Genomic DNA, 21957 nt, shown 5'->3' with positions numbered 1-21957 from the left:
AAAAAACCAACACAATTACCTCATATATCCTCTTCTTGTGCCAGCTTTCAACCCCTGTACTATACAAATGCAAACCTAGTTCTCCTGATGTCGACTTTATTAAACAGAACACTAGAGAAGGCATATCAGATGTTCATTTTTGTCAGTTTGTTTTACTCAGCATCAAAAGCAAACAATTCCTGGGAGTCAGCCTTCCCCCATGTTTAAATCTTGTGATTGATCTGGCTAAGAAGTTGGAACCTCTAATGAATTCTCTCCATGCTGGAAGTCTGTTTTGCACCCTCCCATATGGATTTCAAGTTGTCTCTTCAAGGGTAGGATCATAATGCAGGCCCTTCCCTTATTCATGGGCTTCAGAGATCACCGCTGCCTTTGACAATTCGTCTGTTTTCACAAGACATTTAGTTTCTAATCTGTATCTGATACCCCCACTGTTTTGGCCTAGGCAAACCAAACTGGTGTGTGAATTCAAAAATGCTTGGGTGATGTTCATTTATCTGCAAAAATTGATTCACAGATGAGCTGGGAGCCACTGAAACCAGGTTAAAGGAACAAGTGTCTCACTAGACACGTGGCTGCCATACCCTGTTCTATAGCAGAGCTTGCTCACTGGGCCACTACTACTCAGAGCCACACTGCCTGTCACACTGTCCTAACTGGAAAAGCTTGAGACAGCTTTTTGTAAAAAGTTTTTTAAAACCTGATGCCCACGATGCTCATCTCTATTACTTGGGTTGACAAATTTCTCAAGTTCACCACATGTAACATAGATAAAATCCACACTCTTGAACCCAGTGCAGTTTTGTTAAATTAGAATAACCTGACTGACCCAGCTCTTGTATAACATCTTATATAAACACTTATTACTTCTTTCTGTTATATATCCTACATCTAGTAACTATCTCGTTTGAGTTTATTCCTCCTCTACAAACTGCCTAACTGCAGTTACTTCAAAGCAAAGTAGAACTCAAGAAGAAAAAAAAGCAGAACAATCTATTTTTACTTTGTCTACAGAGGTAAACTCAACTTACAAAATTTAACTTACAACACAGCAGCAAAATACCTCAGGTTCTTCCCAATATTATTTCTGACAATAATGTCTTTGAATTCCACCCCCTCTGAAGACTTTATATCTTACTTGCTTCTACCTTTCATTTTCAAAGTAAACAATGGAGGAACTACCTCTTGCGCTGCTGAGTGGTTTGAGGTACAATGCTAGTTCTTCCACACATTTCTTGCCCTCCTCGTAATGCTTGGTATCTTCAGCTCCACTACATAAAGTAATTGGCTGCTGCTCAGGAACCTGGAAAGATATGACATGTACATCTATGAGGAATATGCATAAATAAGTGGCAGTCATACACATGTGCCATGCACTGCATCAAGACCATTGATATCAAGCATTTCCTGTTTTGTTCCTTTTTTGGTTTTTGTTTTGTTGTTTTGTGTGGGTTTGTTAGTTAGTTTTTGTGGTTTTCTATTATTAAGAATTTTTTAACCTTGTTCAATGAATAAATAGCATTTAAACATCAGCAAAAATTAAGACAAAAATGTAAAGAATTTATGGTTAGCAGATTTATTTTATTTAGCGACTGACAGGAACTAAAAGCAGAAGACTTATTCCATAACAAAAAAATATTACGTGAGAAACATAACTATAAAACTTTGGCAGAAATAACATGCGTATTGAGACATTGCCAAAGCCGACTGGCCTAAAAAATCAGAACAGACAAACCCTGGTTTACATGTAAGTACAGACTTGTATCTAGGGCCTCACAGCTCTACTCTCACTCAGTACTAAGTGACCAGAGCTACCTGGATCAGTGGGAGAGTGATTTTGCAACAAATACACTAGAACATCCTTGGAACATATTCTGACTAGACCCAATTATCAAACAGCAAGATCAAGTTATCCTGCACAGTGCATATCAATACACCCTGCAAGTATTAATCTGACAACACAGGCTGGCTACATTCTTCATTTGTGGGGTTTTTTAAATTTGTTTTGGTGAGTTGGGTTTTTTGTGGGTTTGCTGGGGTTTTAATTGATTGTGGCATTTATTTTCCCATCCAGGCATTCAACAGAAATCAGGATTTTTCAAAGGAATATTGGCCCATCCCCCCAGGTAATAATTTTGGCTTTGTTTTCCTCCAGCTAATTTTTCAACAAATGTGGGGTTGCAGTATAGCACTCTGCTACTGCTTCTCAACTCAATATTCAGCCATCAACTCAATATATGCTAGTATAGAGAACTGGAACTTCTCAGAAGACTAAACAGCAGCACTTTTTGCATGTTTTTGAAGTGCAAAGAGATACCAGACTTCTATTTCCAAGTCAATCACAATCTCATTGGCAATAACAGCATGTTAATCCTGCATAGCTGCTTACAGGGACCAACCCAGGCCCTCAATCCAAAAGCACAAGCCTTTAATGCTTGACTTAAAGACGGCTACAAGCTCACGAACCTCCACATGAAACCTAGTCATGTAAAGAGTTGCATTATGATGGCAGCAGCAAATAAAAGCAGTTAATATATATGTGAAATATATATATATGCACAGACACGTTTGCGACCACCAACACTGACGTGAGCTTTTCTATCAATTTTAATAGAAAGTAAATGCCTGCAAACATATGACCACACTTCTATGGGCTTAGGCAACTGTGCATGCTGAATTGCTCCTTTGACACACATTGCAAAATAAACAGTTGCTACTGTGTAACTCTTGCTTTTACAGCAGGTGAAAAAAAGTCTCCAAGTGTAACACATAAGCTGCAATTATGACAGACAATACCACCCCAAAACTAACATCATCAAGATGGGCTGGATCAAACGACTCCCTTTTTACTCTTGTTAAAGGGAAAAACAAATCCAAGTTTTATCACACCAAGATGGCACCATTAGCGTTAGTTCACTAGTGCATTTTTGAGGGGGTTTTTGCTTTGGAGGTTTTTTTGTCTGTAAGCAAAAAAGCATTTAGCAAAAGGAGATTTTGCAATTTTATCTTACAGCAGTTCGACATAACTGTTGCAACAGCAGCACCCTCAGATGTATTGGTTTCTTGGGATTTGGGAAACAACTATTAACACCTTCAGCATCTGCTTTCCTATCAACAGAATTCTGCACCTCCTCAAAGCCACTGCCATTTTAGCAGTCTCCTTTTGTCTGGAAGTTACACAAGCAGAACTGGCTTATTGATCAAACAATGCATTTGTAGAAGACAGCCACTGCCCGGCCTCTGCCCCATTTAGTGCTGTCATATAGTTTGTGCATACTTCTATCTACTCCCACAAGCATTCAGTCTGGCACTAGCAACAACCTGAAATACAACCACAGCATCGCCAACACCAGCGGACAGAGGGCTTGGAACAGAGGTGGGACAGGAAGCAGCGTTCATCCCTGGATTTCCATCTTGAATTAAGGCAGGTTTAACACACATTCACAGCAGCAGTTTGGAATGTCATACACAGCACAACTCCACCAGTGAGACACAAGGACTGTCTAGGCAACTAATAGAATGCTACCCCCTCCCCCAGGAAAAAGCTGGCATAGAAAAACTTCGAAGAGTTAATCAAGCTATTCAACACACATATCTACATAAAATTCCCATTTCTTCTCCTTGCTAGGGAAGCTTCAATGTAAAAAATCTGGAAGTCTTGCACAACCACTACTGCTTGCAAAATGACCCCCAAAGAGATCAGAGTGTAGCTTTCATCTTACAATGGACCAAGCGTAGCACTGAAAAATAAAACAAGTTGCTTCTTTTGTGGTTTCAGGAACAAAGACTGTATTTCTCCCCACATACTCCCCCACATCTTCACTTATGTGAATATTCCCTTCTGTTAATTTTATTATATGCAATTCTAAGACTTTAAAAAGATGGTTTAGGGTTGTAAAGTTTATAAGAACTGCATCTACCAAGAGAAGAATGGTAAAGACATGACTCATAAAAGTCACAGGAGATCTGAATTTTAATTTTGGCTCTGTCATGGAATTGCTGAGGGACAACTGAGAAATAACTAAACTCAAAAGCATTTTTCATTTCCCCTTTGCAAAATATCCTTTCAACGGCATGCAAGACCCTATGTTTACTTCTGTTCACAGCACCTCTTGGAAGCCTCAGACTAGATGCCCTTCAGAGAGAGTTCATTATTTTCACCCTCATTTAATATTCCCTTCTCTCAGACACTGCAACCTTATCCTTTTCACTGCAGATATGTTTACATATAATAATAAACACCTCCCAAATGGGACTAGAACCAAGCAAGAAAAATAACCTCAGATGTTTAATTACTTAACATTTGTGATTGTTTTGTGTGCATCTGCCTTGGCAGTGATGGCAAATATCCTGGCAGTGGAATGTCACCCATCAGCATGACAACTTGTGGCTGTGGGAAGAGGCAGGTCATGATGGCATGAGGAAGGGGACCGGAAATGAATGCTAAAGCATCACCTCATATTAGGCAGTGATTTTTAATCGATGATTTAAGCATAATTTGATGAAAGATGTCAGCTCAAGTTGTCACTAATTACCATTAGACATTTAATTGCACAGAATGAGAACTTGTTAAACAGACCAAACTGCTTTTTGTCTGGTTTGAAAACTGTTTATCCCAATATTTTTTCCCCCTTGCAAACAGATTTGCTTCCTGAAAAAAACAAACAAACAACAAAACAAAACCCACAAAAAAACCCACAAACACAAAAACCCCACAAACCAAACCCAACCAAACCCCAAAGCCCACTATCTTCAGTTCCTCAAGAGTTTATACTAAGGAAAACTTCTCACAGACAATTCTTCTTTTGTGGCACTCCATTTCACCAAAAGTTACATTATCAAACGTGCTGCTAATAATTCTGCAATTGTAATCTTCCCCTTTTGATAAGGCCAGGAGTTAAGATCACTCCACCCATTCTCCTCACGTATAGGATTCCATTGCCTAACACCTAACACGGAATTGTATTTCTCATGTCCCACAGGAGACTATGAAAGAAATTAAAGCACCACAGGTATTTTTGCCACTTAATGTAACCTGATTGGAACGTGCACACTGCTGTTTCATGTGTTAAAAATACAGGAGGGAAGAGATTAGATGACAGATCCATGATTATGCACCTTCAAAACACTAGCCTGGTGAGTGTTTAAAATAGTTGCATATATTGAGTAATATGTGGCTGTTTGTATAGTTGAAATTCAAAACCTCATTCCCATAAAAATTGGCTTAAGGAATTTCTTCACTCAAGGAGCTTAAAAAGCAAGGTGTCCCATGAATGCCTTTTTGATTTGCATTCAAGGCCACTGTGCCTCCCTCCCCTCACAATACACTTAGCTCCGGCTTAGGCGCTCAGCTATTTCCAGCTCTCCCAGGAATAATAATTCTCACCTTCCCTTTACAATCCCTTCTCACTGCCATCACCTTACACAGCTGAACTGACCTACATGTGGGCTGAACTGCCTGACCACTGTCTTCCAGAACAGACCATGTAACCACTGTTCACGGGTATCATCCTACAGCAGGGCAGCAGAAATTAGTCTCTGCAACAGTTAATTTTCACATCAAGGGTAGCTAAAACCTGGGCAACCAGTTTGATTTTTGGAAAGGGCTGAGAAGAGGGAAAACTGAGAAATGGACTCTAATTCAAGTAAGAAATCCATTCTTTTCACTGTTAAAGTGACAAAACCTAAACAGAGAGCTAATGATGTTGTCAGAGAAATAGGTTATTGCTTCCCCAGGTGCCTGTGTGACAAATTTAGTAGATTTTCCCCAGAAGTACAGTCCTGCTTATTCCACCTATTGTCCCTGTGCAAAGAAAGCCAAATAAAGTGACCTGCCCTAGAATCCTATCCTTAACACCAGTGGCAGAATATATTTGTTTCTTCAAACTGCCTGCTCTCCTCTGTGTCCAGCAAGAAAAGCACTTCACACTTACGAATGTGCAAACTTCTCAGAAGCCTCCCCAAAGGAAAAAGAACAAACTACCTTTTCCCCCCCAGATAAATCTTTCATTGTGTTGTACTGTATTTTCTTCTAAAGTGAAATACATTTTTTGAAATTAATTATTTAAAAATAAAGTACAATGCATCTCCATGGGCTCAGGTTAATGTGTATAGGGGCTTGTTGGAGATTAAGGGGCATTAATAACACATACACCTTCCTGAAATGAAACCAACGGGAACAAGAAAATGGGTTTTGTTTCACTGAAGTTGATTATACTACCCCTGCCTCATAAGTTGGCTTGCTGCTTGCAAATCTTCTGTTGGTATGCACTAAAGACAGCCCATCTTAACGGGACAGGGGTCAAAATTCCTGTAGTTTCTCTAAAGTACTTTTTTTTTTTTTTTTGAGAGACTAGTGTAAAATTTCAAGTGTTTCCCTGTCCTTCACAGCAAATTAGAATACTGATTTTCTAGCACTCCATAGGCTGGTAAACATTGCAACGCGGGCCAGGAAGGAAAAGGGAAAGAAGGGAAAGGAGGGTGAGTTATACTGAATGCTGATTTCACTCACATGCTGAGTAAAATTAGGAACTGGGGGGGAAGTGGTGCAAATTTCTTTTTAGGGGAAAGTCTGGCAGTAATAAAACCCAGCCAAGATTTTTTCTATTTTTTTTTTTTTTAGGTAACGGAGTGCAGTGAGCAACATGCATGCAAGAAAGAGGGGGAAGGGCATATCGTCTCTTTTGGTGGCATTTGCAGCTTTAAGGTCACCATGAAACAAGGTCCTATGAATCTCGATCACATGCAAATTTAAGATATAAAAAGCAGCACAAAAATGTCATTAGTTTGAAGCCAGAACCTAGAGTTCAGAGCATTCTCAAGGCAAATAGAATATTATTATAAAACAACTCTTTCTTCTTCATCCCTCACACACACGGGTGAGGCAACTCTGGTTAGCTAACCAGCAAAACCAGGATAAAGTCCTGAATTACTTGTAACAGAGGCAGGGTGATTTTCCAATCTCATTACAGAGGATCTTGTTTTTATGCACATATTGATTACAGCAAAGATACAGTTAAAACTATCACACAGCTTCTCACAAAGCTTAACAAATGCACACAAAACAACAAAAAAATGCAGGAGGAAAAAGACATTAATCGTAAATGTGGACATTCAGATACAGCTGGAACTATTCTAGAACCTCCAAAGAGGAGGGAAGAAGATTTAAGGGAGAAAAAGAATTACAATATTTATGGCATCACCCACAGATTTCACATTGCTTGGAAGCTCTTCAAAGATGGCAGCACACACATCATGCAGAAATAGAAGCACAATCTCATCACCCTCTCCTGCAGAGCAGGATGAGTCACTTGCACAGCCAGAAACACAAATCAGTTTTAAAACTTCTGATACAGCTTCTATGCCTAAGACTGCAAAATAATAACAAATTAGCCATATCACTTGATAAAACAAATGAAAAAAGAACTGGTAAAAGCACAACTGCATCTCTAGGTTCCTGCACTTAATAAAAAGCATAAGAGCATCTTCCATGTCTTTTATAGTTCCTCCACAATATAGCTCTTTCCTTTTCCCTGAACGATGTATCTCATTGCATTTTCTGCTGCCTCCAACACTGAGCCCAGATATGGAAGCAGAACAATGAAAACAATAACCTCTCTCTGATAACTGCATCACACCTACATTTTTGTCAATCACCCATAAGTTAGACATGATTGTCCCTCTTCTCCCCAAGCCCACGATCCTGTCCAGCCTTAGGATATAACCATGATAAGCTTATGCCAATTTATATCTTTGCTGCCACTGAACAGGATGCTTTCCACACATCCCTGCCACTCTCCCTCAGCCTGCTGCCAGTACCAGAGCACTCATCCCCATCAGATCACTGCTGCAGCTGACCTCACAAGTACCTGTTTCTGCAAAAAGGAGAGTCTGGCACAGGCTGCCCCCATTCACCTCTATGGATTTATATTCATGTCAGCTCAGGAAATTACATTTCCAGAGCACAGTTTCCAACTAAACATAAGGCAGTATAAAGACTCCTATCAGAGGGTCAGTCCCATTTCCCTTAGTGTCCCCTCCTGCTTTCAGGACAACAGATCACAAGTCTGTAGGTGAATACGGTAAAGCAAGTAACCTCCCACAGAACAATGGTCTCCCACCAGATAAGCTCACTCATACAGTTCATCCTTTTGGCAGAGCATGGCTAGATAGGAATTATGGAAGAAGGAAGGGAACAGAATCGGCCTGTTCTGGTGATGGCCCATGGCTACACTAAATCAGACATAACACAAAAATCAGTGACTGGTAGAAGAAAGATTTGAACTGTTGTTCCAGGCACCTCTACTACAGCATGTCAAAGTTTTAAAATCTGTATTAACACTGAGTCATATTCTTCATTTGTGACTTGTCCTCCTACAAGACAGGAGGGAAACAACATAGAAACAGATTAAAAAAAAAGATTTGCACTGATACCTGAGCACCCACTAGTTGCAGCAAGGCCGAGTTCACAGGAAGGAGCTCAATGTCTGTATTGATAGTGGTCTGGTCGAAAGGACATGCCTTACGGTGGAGCTTGTTGAGGCACATCTTGCAGACAGTGTGGCCACAACCCAAGCTGATGGGCTTCCGAATTGTTTCGTCAAAAGTCTGTGTGCAAATTGGGCAGGAGAGAAAATCCGTCCACTGTGGAGCTTGTACAGGCATTGCTTCAGGAGTTAACAGACAAGACAAAACTCTAAAGCACAGATTCCACTGGAATCAAAATCTTTGAAAAAAAGTCTGTTTGTTTTTAAATATCTTCTGTAAGTACAGACAGTCAGCACATAGTGTGAAACATAACCTAGAACAAAAAAGAAACAGAAGGTTAGCATTCTCTACTGGAATAGGCATGTGAAATCTTCCCTGCTAGGTAAATATCACTGGTAGAGGTATAGCTGAACTAAGAGTGCAGTTCTGATACTAAATAGAGGACTGAGACATAACTTGCTTTAATTCCAGCTAGTCTCTGGCACTGGAAAGGCCATTTAAAACCATTTCTGCTGTTATGCAGCTAAAAAAACCCTCAAGATGGTTATCTGCCTCGTTGACCTTGTAAGACAAATTAGCTTTCCATTTTTATCTTTTTTCTTTACAAATGAGCCAATTAACATCAACTAGATCTGAATAAAAAAAGACTATTTTTGAAGGGCTGTTGCGCTTATTCCACTAAAACAATTTTTTTACAGTGTTCACTGTAAGCTTTAAGTAATTTTGCTTAGACAAGATCTCATCCACAACCTCTATCACAAGACAGGCTTTTTCTGAGTTCAGTGGCTTCTGGAATGGCACACAGTGACTCTGTGGAAACATCTGAGCTACCATAGCCTCAAGAAGAAATGGATGAACGGGTCACGGTACGGTCAGACATGGTCTGCATGCAATACAGCTCAGACACATTGCTAGGCAATACTATATACTGCTACTACAGCACCTTCACATGTCTGTTCAGAGCTGCATGGTACCACTTGGGCTTCCCCAGTCACATCTCAATTACCCAGGAAATCTCCATGCATTGCTGGGTATAACTCAGCATTGGTAACTTGCCCTCAGTCTCCTCACCAAGCAGCTGCATCCCTCAAAAGTAGGAAGAAAATTTCTAGAAGTAATTTTTGACTCGACGAGTGACAATTGCTTCTCAAGGACCCTTTTCTAACTCTGATTTACATCATTCATTGCCTACCTAGGCATTATATTGACAGAGAAAGTAACATCTTTGCTGCAATGAGAACTACAACAGAGGAGAACCTGGGAGGTTTTAATCACTTGGCACTTTTGAATCAAAACACTAAGAGGATCAAACGTTACTAATTATAAGCAAATGGAAGAGAAGACATCCCTTTGGGACAAAAAAAAACCCAAACCCTCCACCTGAAGAGAAACATAGAAGAGTAGACAGATGAAGTTACATGAAAACAATCGTTATCAAAAGGAAAATTGGTAACAAAAAATTACTTGATAACTGGCTTACTTCTTACCACCAGTGAAGTTAACAAAAAACTAGAGCAGGTCACAGATTTACCACCACTGAGATTTTTCTAAATCAAGAAGCAAACCACCACTGGCTTAGGTTTCATAACAAAGGTGTACACTTGCCTGCTAATATCTGTTCAGATTTAAATTTCTAATATATACAACCTTTTATCAAATCCTAGCTTAAAAACCACCAAGATTAAAATTAAAATCTCAATTCTAAGTAAAAGCAAAGACAGAAACTCCAAGTCAGGACTTATGCTTTGATTCTGAATTGCACAACAGCAACAAAAATTTAATGCTAAAATAGAGACTCTGAAAAGCCTCAGGCTTTTTTTCCAGAATTTAGTGCAGTGCTGTTAACATTATTTTGCCAAGGCAAACAATGAAGAGTTACTAGTTAAGCTTTTAGCCATGTTTCATCAGCATTGAAGCTTACTTCTAAAGCTAATAAAGAAATTAACTTCTGTCTTCAAAAGACACGGTACATGCCACACAGCCACTGTTTCCGAGCCAACAAGGAATCAATAAGAAATCAATACTACCTAGACAGGGCGGTACTAAGGAAGAGACACCGTGTGTGGTTAACCCTAACACCACCAACATGTAACAAGAACTGCTGAGGTCGTTCAGGTCGTTGTGCCCCTCTCCCCCCCTCACTGCCTCTTTAATAGCAAATCCGTAATTTTTTTCATCTTGTCAGCAGACAGCCAAAACTCTCCCATTACTACTGTATCATCATAAACCAAATAAAACATTTATACTTTTATGTTACTTGACTGAGCTAACTGCTCAAAATACCCAGGAAATTTATTTCCAAGCCTACCCACCCCCCACAACTCCTTTATATATATATTTTTTAATAAGCTTCGGCATCAAGTACTCCAGCTAGAATAACTTCTCGTAAAACACCTTGAAACTCCACAAAAATCCTTTTGCAAAGATAAGTATGTAGCTTCATAAATCTAGTGTTATGCATTGCTGTGCTATAGAAATACCATTTGAGTGTCAACATTCAAAAGCTGAATCACACTGCTTCCTCTCTACCACATGGGTATTAAAATATCTACCAACAATTTCCCAGACTCACCTGCAATTCAGAAACAGTTTGAACAGTTTATCTGAAACACTGATTATTAACCAAGTGTTAAGGAAAAGAGCAATTTCTTACTAACTGAGGAAATCTAAAACCAGAGGCTAACATGATCTACATGATCAACACTAGAAACTAGATGTAGACATGGAGACACCACCATCCCAAGGGTCTGAACTGAAAGAAAGGAGTTGAACACAAGTTAACTAATTTAAGGATAAACAAACACCCCAACACAACAACAAAAAAAAACCAAACTAAAACCAACCCAACCCAAACCCCACCAAACATGGACATGTTGTTTCTACCTGTACCTCTGGCCACTCCAGACAACTGGCATGATGAAGCAGATCACATTTACTTACAATTTCAGCAGTTGAAAGAAAAGTGTGGGGAGTCTGGAGAGGGATAGAGTAATTAGCAGCATCCCTGATCCCTTATCAAGGCAGGTCTCAAAAGGCTGGAGAACAATGGAAGCAAAGCTTACACACAATAACAACTCTTAGAAGGGTTCTAAGGAGCACAACCCTGGTACCTAACTGACAGAACAGAGGGCAAATCATATGTTAATGAAAACCCACAGCCCTGACTGTGGATGCACCACCACTAGAAAAGCTCTTCCCTCCTACTCTCATTTAATCAGACTCCACAGTGCCTGTGTATATAATGATGCCTAAATGCCAGAGCAAGGCCAGAGACAGCCCTGACAATGGAAAATACAGCTGGGAGAAACCTCAGGAAATCATCTATTTCAGCACAGTCTAACTGCTGGGACAGATGGCTATTTGGCTTGATCCAGCCAACTTTTTCCCCACAAGAGAAAAGCTATTTGAGCAACAAACCCTGCTCTGCTAATATATCTCCCAAGCTGGTCCACACAGAACTGTGAAAATCCTCTGGTCCCATGAAAGATGGGAACAGCATCATAGGGACTGGTGGTTCTCAAGGTGCATGCATGCAGGCTGGCACCAAACCACGTACTGCTGCTGCTGTCACAGCTTTCCACATAGACAGTCCAGTTTTACTGTTGGATCTTCAATCTTCAGACAAGGAAGCAGAGTCAAGCGTTGGGATGTAACAAAAACCTCTGGCAGACACAAAGCATACAGATGGGATATGTAAGAAGTGATGCTGGCAAAGATGTGTGCCTCCTCACAAAGTTTGTGACTTGCTATGACCTTGGAACTAACCGGAAACAAAATATTCTCTAACTTCAGAGAGCTACTTTAAATAGGAGAGATTACAAACTGCAAAAAAGGAGAGTTTCATTATCACAGACAGCTACTGGAACCAGCACCAATACAGAAAGAGAACACCTCCTTGCACAGATAAGGCATGGAAAGCACAGTCACACTTTCAAGGTACATTACTTTAAAAAAAAGAGTTTCTCTCCAGCATTATGCTAAAGGTGAGGAAAATCAAAGAATGCAAACACATTATTTAAATAAAATCCTCCCTCCCCATGATATGATGACATTTCTAACCACCATCTCAACCAGCTAAGTATTTCATACCTGTTAGCTTCTAAAACTTTAAATACATGCACACGCTTCTTCATGCACGATTGAGGAAAATTAGGTTACACAAAAACCCAAGGAAACAAAAAAACTAAAAGACACATGCACAGCACATAAACTGGAAGACAAGAATCTGTATTAAAAATGAAGATGCCCAAGACAGACCTGGAACACTGCACTGGGATGAGAAATTTATTTTGTTATTTCTGAGTCTGAAAATATATCTATGCAAGTCTCTTCCTCCTGCTTAGCCCTGCATAATTTGTTTTTATCCACAGCTAGAAGAACCTGAAAAAAAAAAATCTCCTCTCTAGGCTCTTCCAAACCTCCTTAAAAAAAACCTTGAAATTCCATCCTTCAACCCAGACTGGAATGTCATGTTGTAATCAGATTAGTGACCCATCTCTGGGATCCTGCCAGTGGTTCAGAGAAAGACAGGATCGTTCTGCAAATCACCAGGACAACTGCTCAATGCTTTATCACATTCCTTACTCTGCCAGACTACAGCATAGAGAAGTAAGGTCTCCTGTCCAAGCTGCTTTGTGTCACTGACATCCAGAGCCCTCCACACGAAGCCAGAAAGCTTTGCACATTCAACCCTCAAGAAAACGTTTTTAAAATCCAGAACACTTTGTACCATTATCCACTGGCATCAAATTTTGTCCATTATGACATACAGGAAAATTCTTCTGCTTTCAGTTAAAATCCAACTCCCTTTAAATTAATTACACTCTCAAAGTCCTTCTGTAGAGGTACCAAGTATATACTGACTTCTTTCACAAACATGTTACTTGGACCTAGTGTGTACTAGCACAGACATATCATGTGCCTCTTCGTCACGCACAAGCTAGCGCTGATCTTTCCCAGCAGCAGTCCTCAGTCAGTCACGGTACAGTTTCAGGCAGATGACTCAGCACACCTACTGGGCACCCTCTGCTCAGTTTCTGCTGTTTCAGTACACAGTTCTTGAAAGCATTACCTGCTCCCATCTTTTTACAACTCTATGGCATTTCACTAAGCTCTCCTTAATCTTGGCATTTGAAGATTTAAATTCTAAATAATACAAATTTTTATTGTCTGCTTTTATTTCAGTCCTGAAGCTGTTTCATTTTTGCTGAGTCTTACTCAGAAATAAAAAAAGCAGAACTTCCTGTTGCAGTTAAAAGCATGCATAAGTAAGCCTATTTAGTGCAAAGCTTAACACTAGAGCAGCTCCTCACTGCCAAAACAAACTCGGGTTTGCCAACCGATCTGCTCACGTAAATACAGCTCTTGGCTAATCTATAGTTTACTCTAATAAAGAAAATACCATTTTATTAATTATTTTAAAGACTTCATCCTAGAGTAGTATGCTACATTTCTAAGAAAAAGTAATGAGGCCAAAGATGCAGAGGTCTCTCCTGTGAGACTGGTTCTGCAATATATTCACAACTTTGAAACCTCTCTAACACTCAAGATTAAAAATAAATCAACAAGCTAAATGAAATTAACAGATACTAGCAAAACAACTCCTAACCAATAACAAGACCTCCCCATCCTCACCTAGTGTCAGAAACAAACCACCAGTTTTCACCAGTGCTTCAAAGAACCCATATAAGTTAAAAAGTTTTCTACTCCAGTGTGGCCTATGTAATAAACAGCATTCCTCAAAACATGTAGATATCTTTCTTCTCTTTCCTGACGAGAAGTGAAGGACCTAATACTTTAAAAGGTCTTGAATTTCATTTTAGGGGAAAAATGACCTGACAAGCCACAGAAAACCCTAACCAGCCAAAAGTAATGGATTGTTTATAGACACTCAACACTTTTTTCTCAAAAGACAGGCTGAAGCCACACATGCAAACACCCCACACTGCCAACTTCACAGTTCACAGAAAAGGACAAACCATACCAGCTGTGTTTTGCATTACCAGTTCCACTGAAAAGCCTCTAAAAATACTAACAAGAGAAAGTCCATACCTGATCAGAAAAGAGCAGGTAGGAGAAGAAGCTGCTTACCTCCACCCAGGGAGCTCCATGAACAGCACATAGAAGAAGCCCAGAATAGTATTTCTGATAGATTGAGAGGCTTTTTTCCCCTTCTTTTTGCTCTGAATCTTCGCTGTACACTGTCAACTGAGAGCAAGTGCTTCACTTCCTCATTCCTCCTCCGCGCATGCCTGCTTGCATGCAAGCTCCCTAACACCGCTCAACACTTGCCCAGAAGACAGAGCTCTGTAACAACAGAAAGTCCCACCCAACAACAAACCCTGGAAGCTTGCGTGCAGGTTCCCACCCACCCTTCTTTCAAAGCTACATTAACACCAACAGGCTTCAGTGGCCTTATAAGTGTCTTTAAAAAGGAAAAAAGAAAAGGGAAAATAATTAACACCATCAAAATTCTGTCTCAAACTCAATGAAGCTCAACTAAATCAGATTGAAAATTCACTTTTTTAGCCTCAGTGATTTTTATTTTGACTGTGAAAACAAAGGAAGAAGTTTATCTACTTTCATGTAATTGTCTCTTCTTTGATAATTCATAAAGTACCTCAGGAACACAGAGGCAGTTAAGGACAAGATGTTATTCCTCATTTGAAGCTTCCTAGCTTTTAACACAAGGAAAACAAACAAACCACCACCATCACAACTCTACCACAGTATTTCCCCAAGAGAGGATCTAAAAATAATTTACCATTATTTAAGCTTCACAACATCCTATGAGGAATGAGCTCATGTCCTACCACAGAACAGAAAAATGCTGAATAAAAGTTACTTGTTCAGTGTTTCACAGGAATAAAAAAATTGAGTGAAACCTAATGCATAATTTTCTTGACCTCTTATTCTCACTCAGCATTCATTTCAACATTAGTCTTGCACTATTAGGGTCATGAACATTCAAAGACAACACGTATAGAGGAAGCTTAAACCTCCCTGGTCATACTCACCAAAACATACAACTTACACATAGCTCAAAGAGTACATTTTTGGGGAAGATACACATGACCAACTTAATTTCTGGTTGATATTATACACCTCTTACAACTTATTTAAAAGAAAGGGGAAGTGACCAACTCTGAATAATAAACGGTTTCATGATCTATCACCTAGGAAAATTTTTCTACCAATCACAAGGACTCCCAAGCCCATAGATGATTAAGTCCAGGGAGTTAATAGCAGACAAACAAGTCTAGAACACATTCATTTCAAATTAAGAGTTCTTGCATTTGTCAATGCAAATCAGTGTAACAGTAACAATTATTAAACCAGGATTAAATACCAAATTAACAGAAAAGAGGCAGAAAGCACTTAGCAGTTTTCAGAAGACAAGCCTGGTTCAAATGGTCAAATACTCAAGAGCTCTCAAGGAGGCAAGCAAATAATCCACTTTTCCCAGAAACATGTTTGAACAGCTGCATTCTGAACCTCCAAATAAGCAAAAGTACACATACAAATTTGAAAACTAGAGCTAGTGATCAAGCAATTAATATGCTCCTGATAGATTATATTCTGATGTTACTGAATCTGAGGCCTTTTCCAAGTAACTGGGGAAGTTAGAGAGCGCAATTCCTTATCCACATCAGAAGACCAGAAAAAACAGGTTACAGTTTGTGTGTCCAGGAGGACTAATCTCTCCTGTGACAGATTTTTGGAATTTAGACAAGAACCTATATTGCAGAACAGTTTTGATTGGTTGGTTTAAAAAGCAATTAAAACCTCTAACTTCCAGATCTGGTGGTGCTTGCCATCGGATCACCTGTGAAAGAAGCCACAGCAAAGATAAACAGAACAAGTTTGTAAAAGTTTTCAGATCCAACGGTACAGACACAAGTACCTCTTTGGTGTCAGCTAGAGAAGTCACTACTCTTCCTTATTAATTCCTTTGCAAGATACTCCATCTGAACTGTGTGCATAGTTGTTCCTCAGTTCAAGACAGTTTTAAATGTAGATCTTCATTAACAAGCACAGGTTGGCAGAAATGTGGGTGGACAGAAATTATACAACCAATACCTCATTTTAACAGAAACAGGGCAACAAATCCACCACACAAACAGCTCATCTAAAATAAAAATCTAAGGTGTAAACTTCAATAATAGAAAGCAATGGTAAGTGGGTAGCATTCTGGAAACTGCAATTGCTTCAGATACCTAGACACAGGTGAAAAAACAGGCATCTTTGAGTCCTAACCTGCTGAAGCAAGTGTTTTTTTCCTACACACCTTTTAATGATCTGAAGTACCAGAAGTATCACAGCAGTAACAAGGCTGGCATCTGCTAATGATAAACCATTCCAAAAATCAAAATCACCGAGGCCAGTATCATTCTTTTCCACGCAGGAATAATTTAGTTACCTGACTACTTCTATAGCCATCTGGTAGATTAAAACGTAAATATAGGAAATTGACACTGCAATGCCTTTGTCATTTCTCAGACCAAGAGAAGTAGACATGAATCATGTAGTTAAGACCCATCACAATTCAATGAAAGAGAAAGCATAAAAAAACCCAAAACTAACAAAAAATTTGAAAGTGTTCCTTGCCACCCACTCTCCAGTGACAGCTTCTCCCCCAACTTGATTCAGCAGCTGTAGTTGTGCTTTGATGTTGGTGACACTACAGCTACAGTAACACCATCACTACAGCATGAAACAATGAGACAGAGAAGGAGAGAATTCAAGTCTGGCTGGATACTCTGGTCAAGAGGTCCCAAAAACCTCTCCAACCTACAAGAATTCTTCATTAGCTCTCCCCCATTCTTTGCTACCCAGTAAAATTAATAAAATACATACCCTCTCTGAAAAGAAAAAAGTAATCCAGAAAATGTCAAAGCTGATTCTTTTTGAGTGCTGTATGTGTGCATGCTTTTTCTTGTAGTACACTGTAAAAATATTACTGAAAACATGTGACAGACTTGGAAGGCAAAAATGGACTAATAGCCTGAGCTTCCTCCCTGCCTCATTTCCCTTATGCCCAAGAGTTAGCATTACACTATTCACTCTCACAAAAACGTTTTTATTTGTTTTCAAACTGCCTAGTAGATTTAAAAGAAACCCAGACCTCTTATGTCCAAACTTCCAGGTACAATACTAAGGAAATGCTGAAATATATTGTAAGAGCAGTGTTAAGTGAACATAAATGCTACTGCCAAGCATAGGAAAGAAAAGGTTTGTATTTCAATGTGTCGTTTAAAAGCTGTCTCAGAACTGAAATCTTTAGTGGGTTTTTTTCTCCCTTTAAATTTATTTGATTTGTAGGTGGTTTTTATTGTTACCTAGTAGATGCTGCACCCATTTTTAAAATAGACGTCAAATAGCTTCATGTTATTAACTGTTTACATAACAGTAGTCTCTAATAAAGCTTCAGTTATTCTATTTACCTTCAAAGCAATTTATTTTGGAAGACTACATTTAAACATCACAAAGATATTTTAATAAAAGCACAAAGTCATCTAAGAGTAGTTAAAACAACTAATGAATTTTTAAACAAAACTACTTACGTAGTTGCTCATCTGCCTCTTCTTAAATTAATGAGTTCATTTTAAACATATTATAATCACAAGAAAGGTTCTCTTATATGTTGTATACAAAACAATCTCTAGACTACTGTGATGTTGTTATTAGTTTGCTGGCACACACATTTCATCATGGATTCACTATGACAAAGATATTCTATCACCCCCCAGAAGCCTTATTAGAATTCTATACCAAATTACACCCCCCTTTCAAAGATTTTGAGACAGCATGATCAAATTCTATCAGCTTCAAGAACTCAGCTCCTCTTCATCAGGCACCTATTCAGTCAGCCACGTGATAACATTTCTACTTTAGTGAGAAACTATATGGCACTAGCAACTTCAGAGAAAAGGCTTGAAAACAGTTGTCAAAACACTGTTCTGCTTACCATAACACTGCATTCACACCAACCACTTCCAGAAAGCAGAAGTAAGTAGGCTCAGGAGTTGCTAACAGAAGGTAATTCTCTAATTATCTAAATTCTCTAAGCTAGGCCCTGGTGAAGGGCCTAGAGAATAAATCTTATGAAGAATGCTTGAAGGAGCTGGGAATGCTTACTCGAGAAAGCAGAGGCTGAGGGGAAACCTCATCAGTCTCTACAACTACCTGAAAGGTCATTGTAGAGAGGCTGGTGCTGGTCTCTTTTCACAGGTAATTAGCAACAGAACAAGAGGGAAGGGCTTAAAGCTGCACAGGGGAGGTTTAGACTGGACATGAGGAAAAACATTTTCACAGGAGCCGCCCAGGGAGGTGGTTGAGTCACCAACCCTGGATGTGTTTAAGGGTTTTTTGCATGTGGTGTTGGTGGATATGGTTTAGGGGAGAACTTTCTAGAGTACAGATGAGGGCTGGACTCAATGATCCCAAGGGTCTTTTCCAACCAGAATGGTTCTATGATTCTATTATCTAGGATTTCACAATTTCTTCCCTGTCTTGAACTAAAAAGAGAATTGTTAAAAGATTAGAGAAAACACAAACTGTAAACAAAGACAAAATAACAGCATTATCTACAAGCATGATACTCTGACAAGATTTAACACCACAGCAACAGAATCTCATCTCTACTAAGATAGCAGATAATAACCTACATTGTTCATCAAACTGTAACACAGGTTAACCATCTTATCTTGTGAGGAGTGAGACATCCAGATTTACCAAGACCAGCCAATGTAGAAGCAATCACGGAATGCTACAATAGCTGAAACATAAACAGCTTACAGGGTCCAATCTAAGCCAGATATCCTCCTTTGGCGAGTCCTGTAGTGGCTTCAACGGTAATAATAGCAGGAATATTAAGATAAAGAACATAAGTTTCACAGGTTACTGTTCTGCTTCTTTCCATGACACAGGCTAGAACTGTGTTTTAATAACGTAACCTAGTCTACACTAGAGCTCTGGAGCCATCCAAGGTTAAGAAGCAACTTGTCACAGAAATGGCACCGAGCCTGGAGAGTTTTTGCTCCATTGTAAACAGTTGCATTAAAAAAACCCACAAAACCCAAAACTCTGGTCGACATAATATTCAATATTTTCCTCACATCTCTGAGCGTATTTTTGTAGAGATCCAAATGCTATTCAGTACTGTCAAACCTGCTCATCACTTTTAAGTAGTGTTAAATTACCATTCACACAGGGCTTTAAATATCAGTAGGAGAGGTCACACAACTGTTGCTGAAAAGCAGGTTAATTCAGGTACTTCTGACTCAGAATGTAATTGAGCCTCATTTGCCTTAAATGCTACCAGCGCTCAGTGATTCAATTTGTAGCACTTCTAAAAAGAGCAGTTCCAGAGGCCAGAAATAGCCTGGGGCAAGGGACTCCTTTTGAATGAGATGTTTCATGTAACCTTTAATTATAAGGGAAAAAAAACATCCCACAAACTTAAATATTTTGCTGCTTTGGTGTTAGTCTCACCTTCCAGATTTATAAAAATAGAATATTTTCTTTGCAGCTTTACAAGATCATTAAAAACAGTATTCGTGATTTCAGTGAGTGGAAACAAAAGGTTCAAGTCTCGGGGTTTCCATTAAACACCTACTCTAACCAATAACAAACATCTCAGAGCTCAACCACAAAAATGAAAGCTGCTGGGTTTTTGTATTTGTTTTGGTTTTTTAAATATAGCAAACAACACAAGACAGTCGTGTATAAGAGAAAAAAATCCAAATGTCCAATATCACATTGATTCTCCTATCAGTAATGGGTGAGAGTTTTATTTATTTTTGGCAGGAGCCTGAATTAAAATGGGAAAGAGTATCTTACATCCTTAAAAAAAACCAACAAACCAACAAACTATAACCCTACTTGTAAAAGTTTAAGTGACATAACTTGAAAATCATTCAAGCAAGATGGCAAGATACAATAATCTGGGGAAGCTACCTGTGAAAAGAACACTGCCAACTTGATTAATTTTTCTGCCTCAGACTTGCAAAAACAGTTCTACTCTAGACACGTAATTTTGTAATTTCAAATAAAGTTCTTATTTACTGCTTACTTTGCATGAAACTTGTTCTAAATGCAGCAGTCCATGAAGAACAATTTTCTCATTCCCAATTAATAATGCTACATCTTAAAAGATGTATTAATCTCTGAAAATATACATCACAACAGTATCAGCAATTGGAACAATGTAAAATAAACAAAATACATAGGGGACAACCTCACAGACTCTGTTGCCGGAGTTTTACTCGTAAAAACTATATAGTTCTCTATAGTATGCTACACTAGTCTACCTTTTTAAAAGCAAAGGGTAAACTTGTGCTAACGAACCTTACTGACACAGGATTATGCCTCACAGAAAACTACGGACTAGGAGATACTCAGAGAAAACAGAAGTAGCTGTACAGTTAAGCATCTTCAGACTTCACTTGGGTGTTTCAACTTTCATTAACAACCTTCTTCTTGAGGTGGCCACAGCCCATCAAGAGCTTTTAACAGGCACACCATCACAGACCAGTATGAGAGTACAAGCATTTTGAGCTTTCACATGCCCTGACTGCAATATTACCTGTTTCAGTACCTTGACAGTAAATCTCAAAAATTTTGTTACTGCACACACCGACTACACTGAAAGCTCCATTTTTAAGTTTCTTTCTTATACAGTCTTGGAACGGATGCACTTAGCTGCCAATCACACCTCTGCTGCTGCAGACCAAGCCCAGGGTAAGTGACAAGCCTTGTACAGGCAGTATCTGCATTACTTGATAATTTTATTTCCTTCTGTCTTGTATTGTGTAAGCCCCTGATTAATCTAAACATATGATAAGCCATAGAAAGGTAAAACTAGGCATTGAAACCTCTACCACCCACGCAGTCAACATCCCTTTATACATTCCTGTATTTAGCCACTCACAGTTTTGGGAATAAAAGCAATGACAGTAAGCTAAAACTGAGTGACAAAAAATTCAAAAAAGAAAATTCTCAAAATCCAAAAGCCACCTGTATTAGCATTACTGAAGCACTTGTAACTGCACTGGGAATTATTTTCTTTAATATACATAACCTAACATGAACAAAGTATTTAAATGTATTTATTGGCATACTGCAGTCACTGGATTTTCACAGGCTTACTGTCAATTTTCATTGTGTCATGACAGTTCACATACCAGCTTGTCACATCAACATGACTGATTCTATTCCTACTTCTCAAAAGCTACACTAATTTATTAATGTAATTTGAGAACTTATCAGATGTGCTTGAAGGAAAAGGCTGCTGTCACTCACGTCCCCTTCCTGAAGACTCCCAATTACTGTCACATGAACTGGCAAACAGCTTTCCCTTTCCCCTGTCCTGGGAAAGAGGGTGGGTCGAAGGACAACTAACATTTATTTATCAGGTGAACTAATGTATTGCTCACAGAAAGACACACTGGATTTTTTTTTCTTCAGATT

The 21957-nt window shown here is 39.0% G+C and overlaps 1 protein-coding gene across 12 annotated transcripts in view; it reads right to left on the bottom strand.

Moving 5' to 3' along the window:
- Positions 1-21957, bottom strand: part of RC3H1 (ring finger and CCCH-type domains 1) — a 61004-nt gene that overhangs the window by 30486 nt on the left and 8561 nt on the right. For 11 of the 12 annotated variants that reach the window (XM_051624612.1, XM_051624614.1, XM_051624618.1 and 8 more), the window contains exons 2-3: positions 8434-8800; positions 1183-1303 (exon numbers count right to left, since the gene is read on the bottom strand). In XM_051624612.1, coding sequence (XP_051480572.1) covers positions 1183-1303; positions 8434-8664 — 352 coding nt within the window. In that variant the 5' untranslated portion in view covers positions 8665-8800. Of the gene's footprint in view, positions 1-1182; positions 1304-8433; positions 8801-14577; positions 14645-21957 lie in introns of those variants that run through there. The other variant, XM_051624613.1, reaches the window with a different exon arrangement.

This window comes from Apus apus, chromosome 7 (assembly GCF_020740795.1).
Source record: "Apus apus isolate bApuApu2 chromosome 7, bApuApu2.pri.cur, whole genome shotgun sequence".
In the NCBI taxonomy this organism is placed as follows: domain Eukaryota; kingdom Metazoa; phylum Chordata; class Aves; order Apodiformes; family Apodidae; genus Apus; species Apus apus.
Note: the sequence above shows the minus strand (reverse complement) of the source record. Positions and strands in the feature narration are given on the sequence as shown.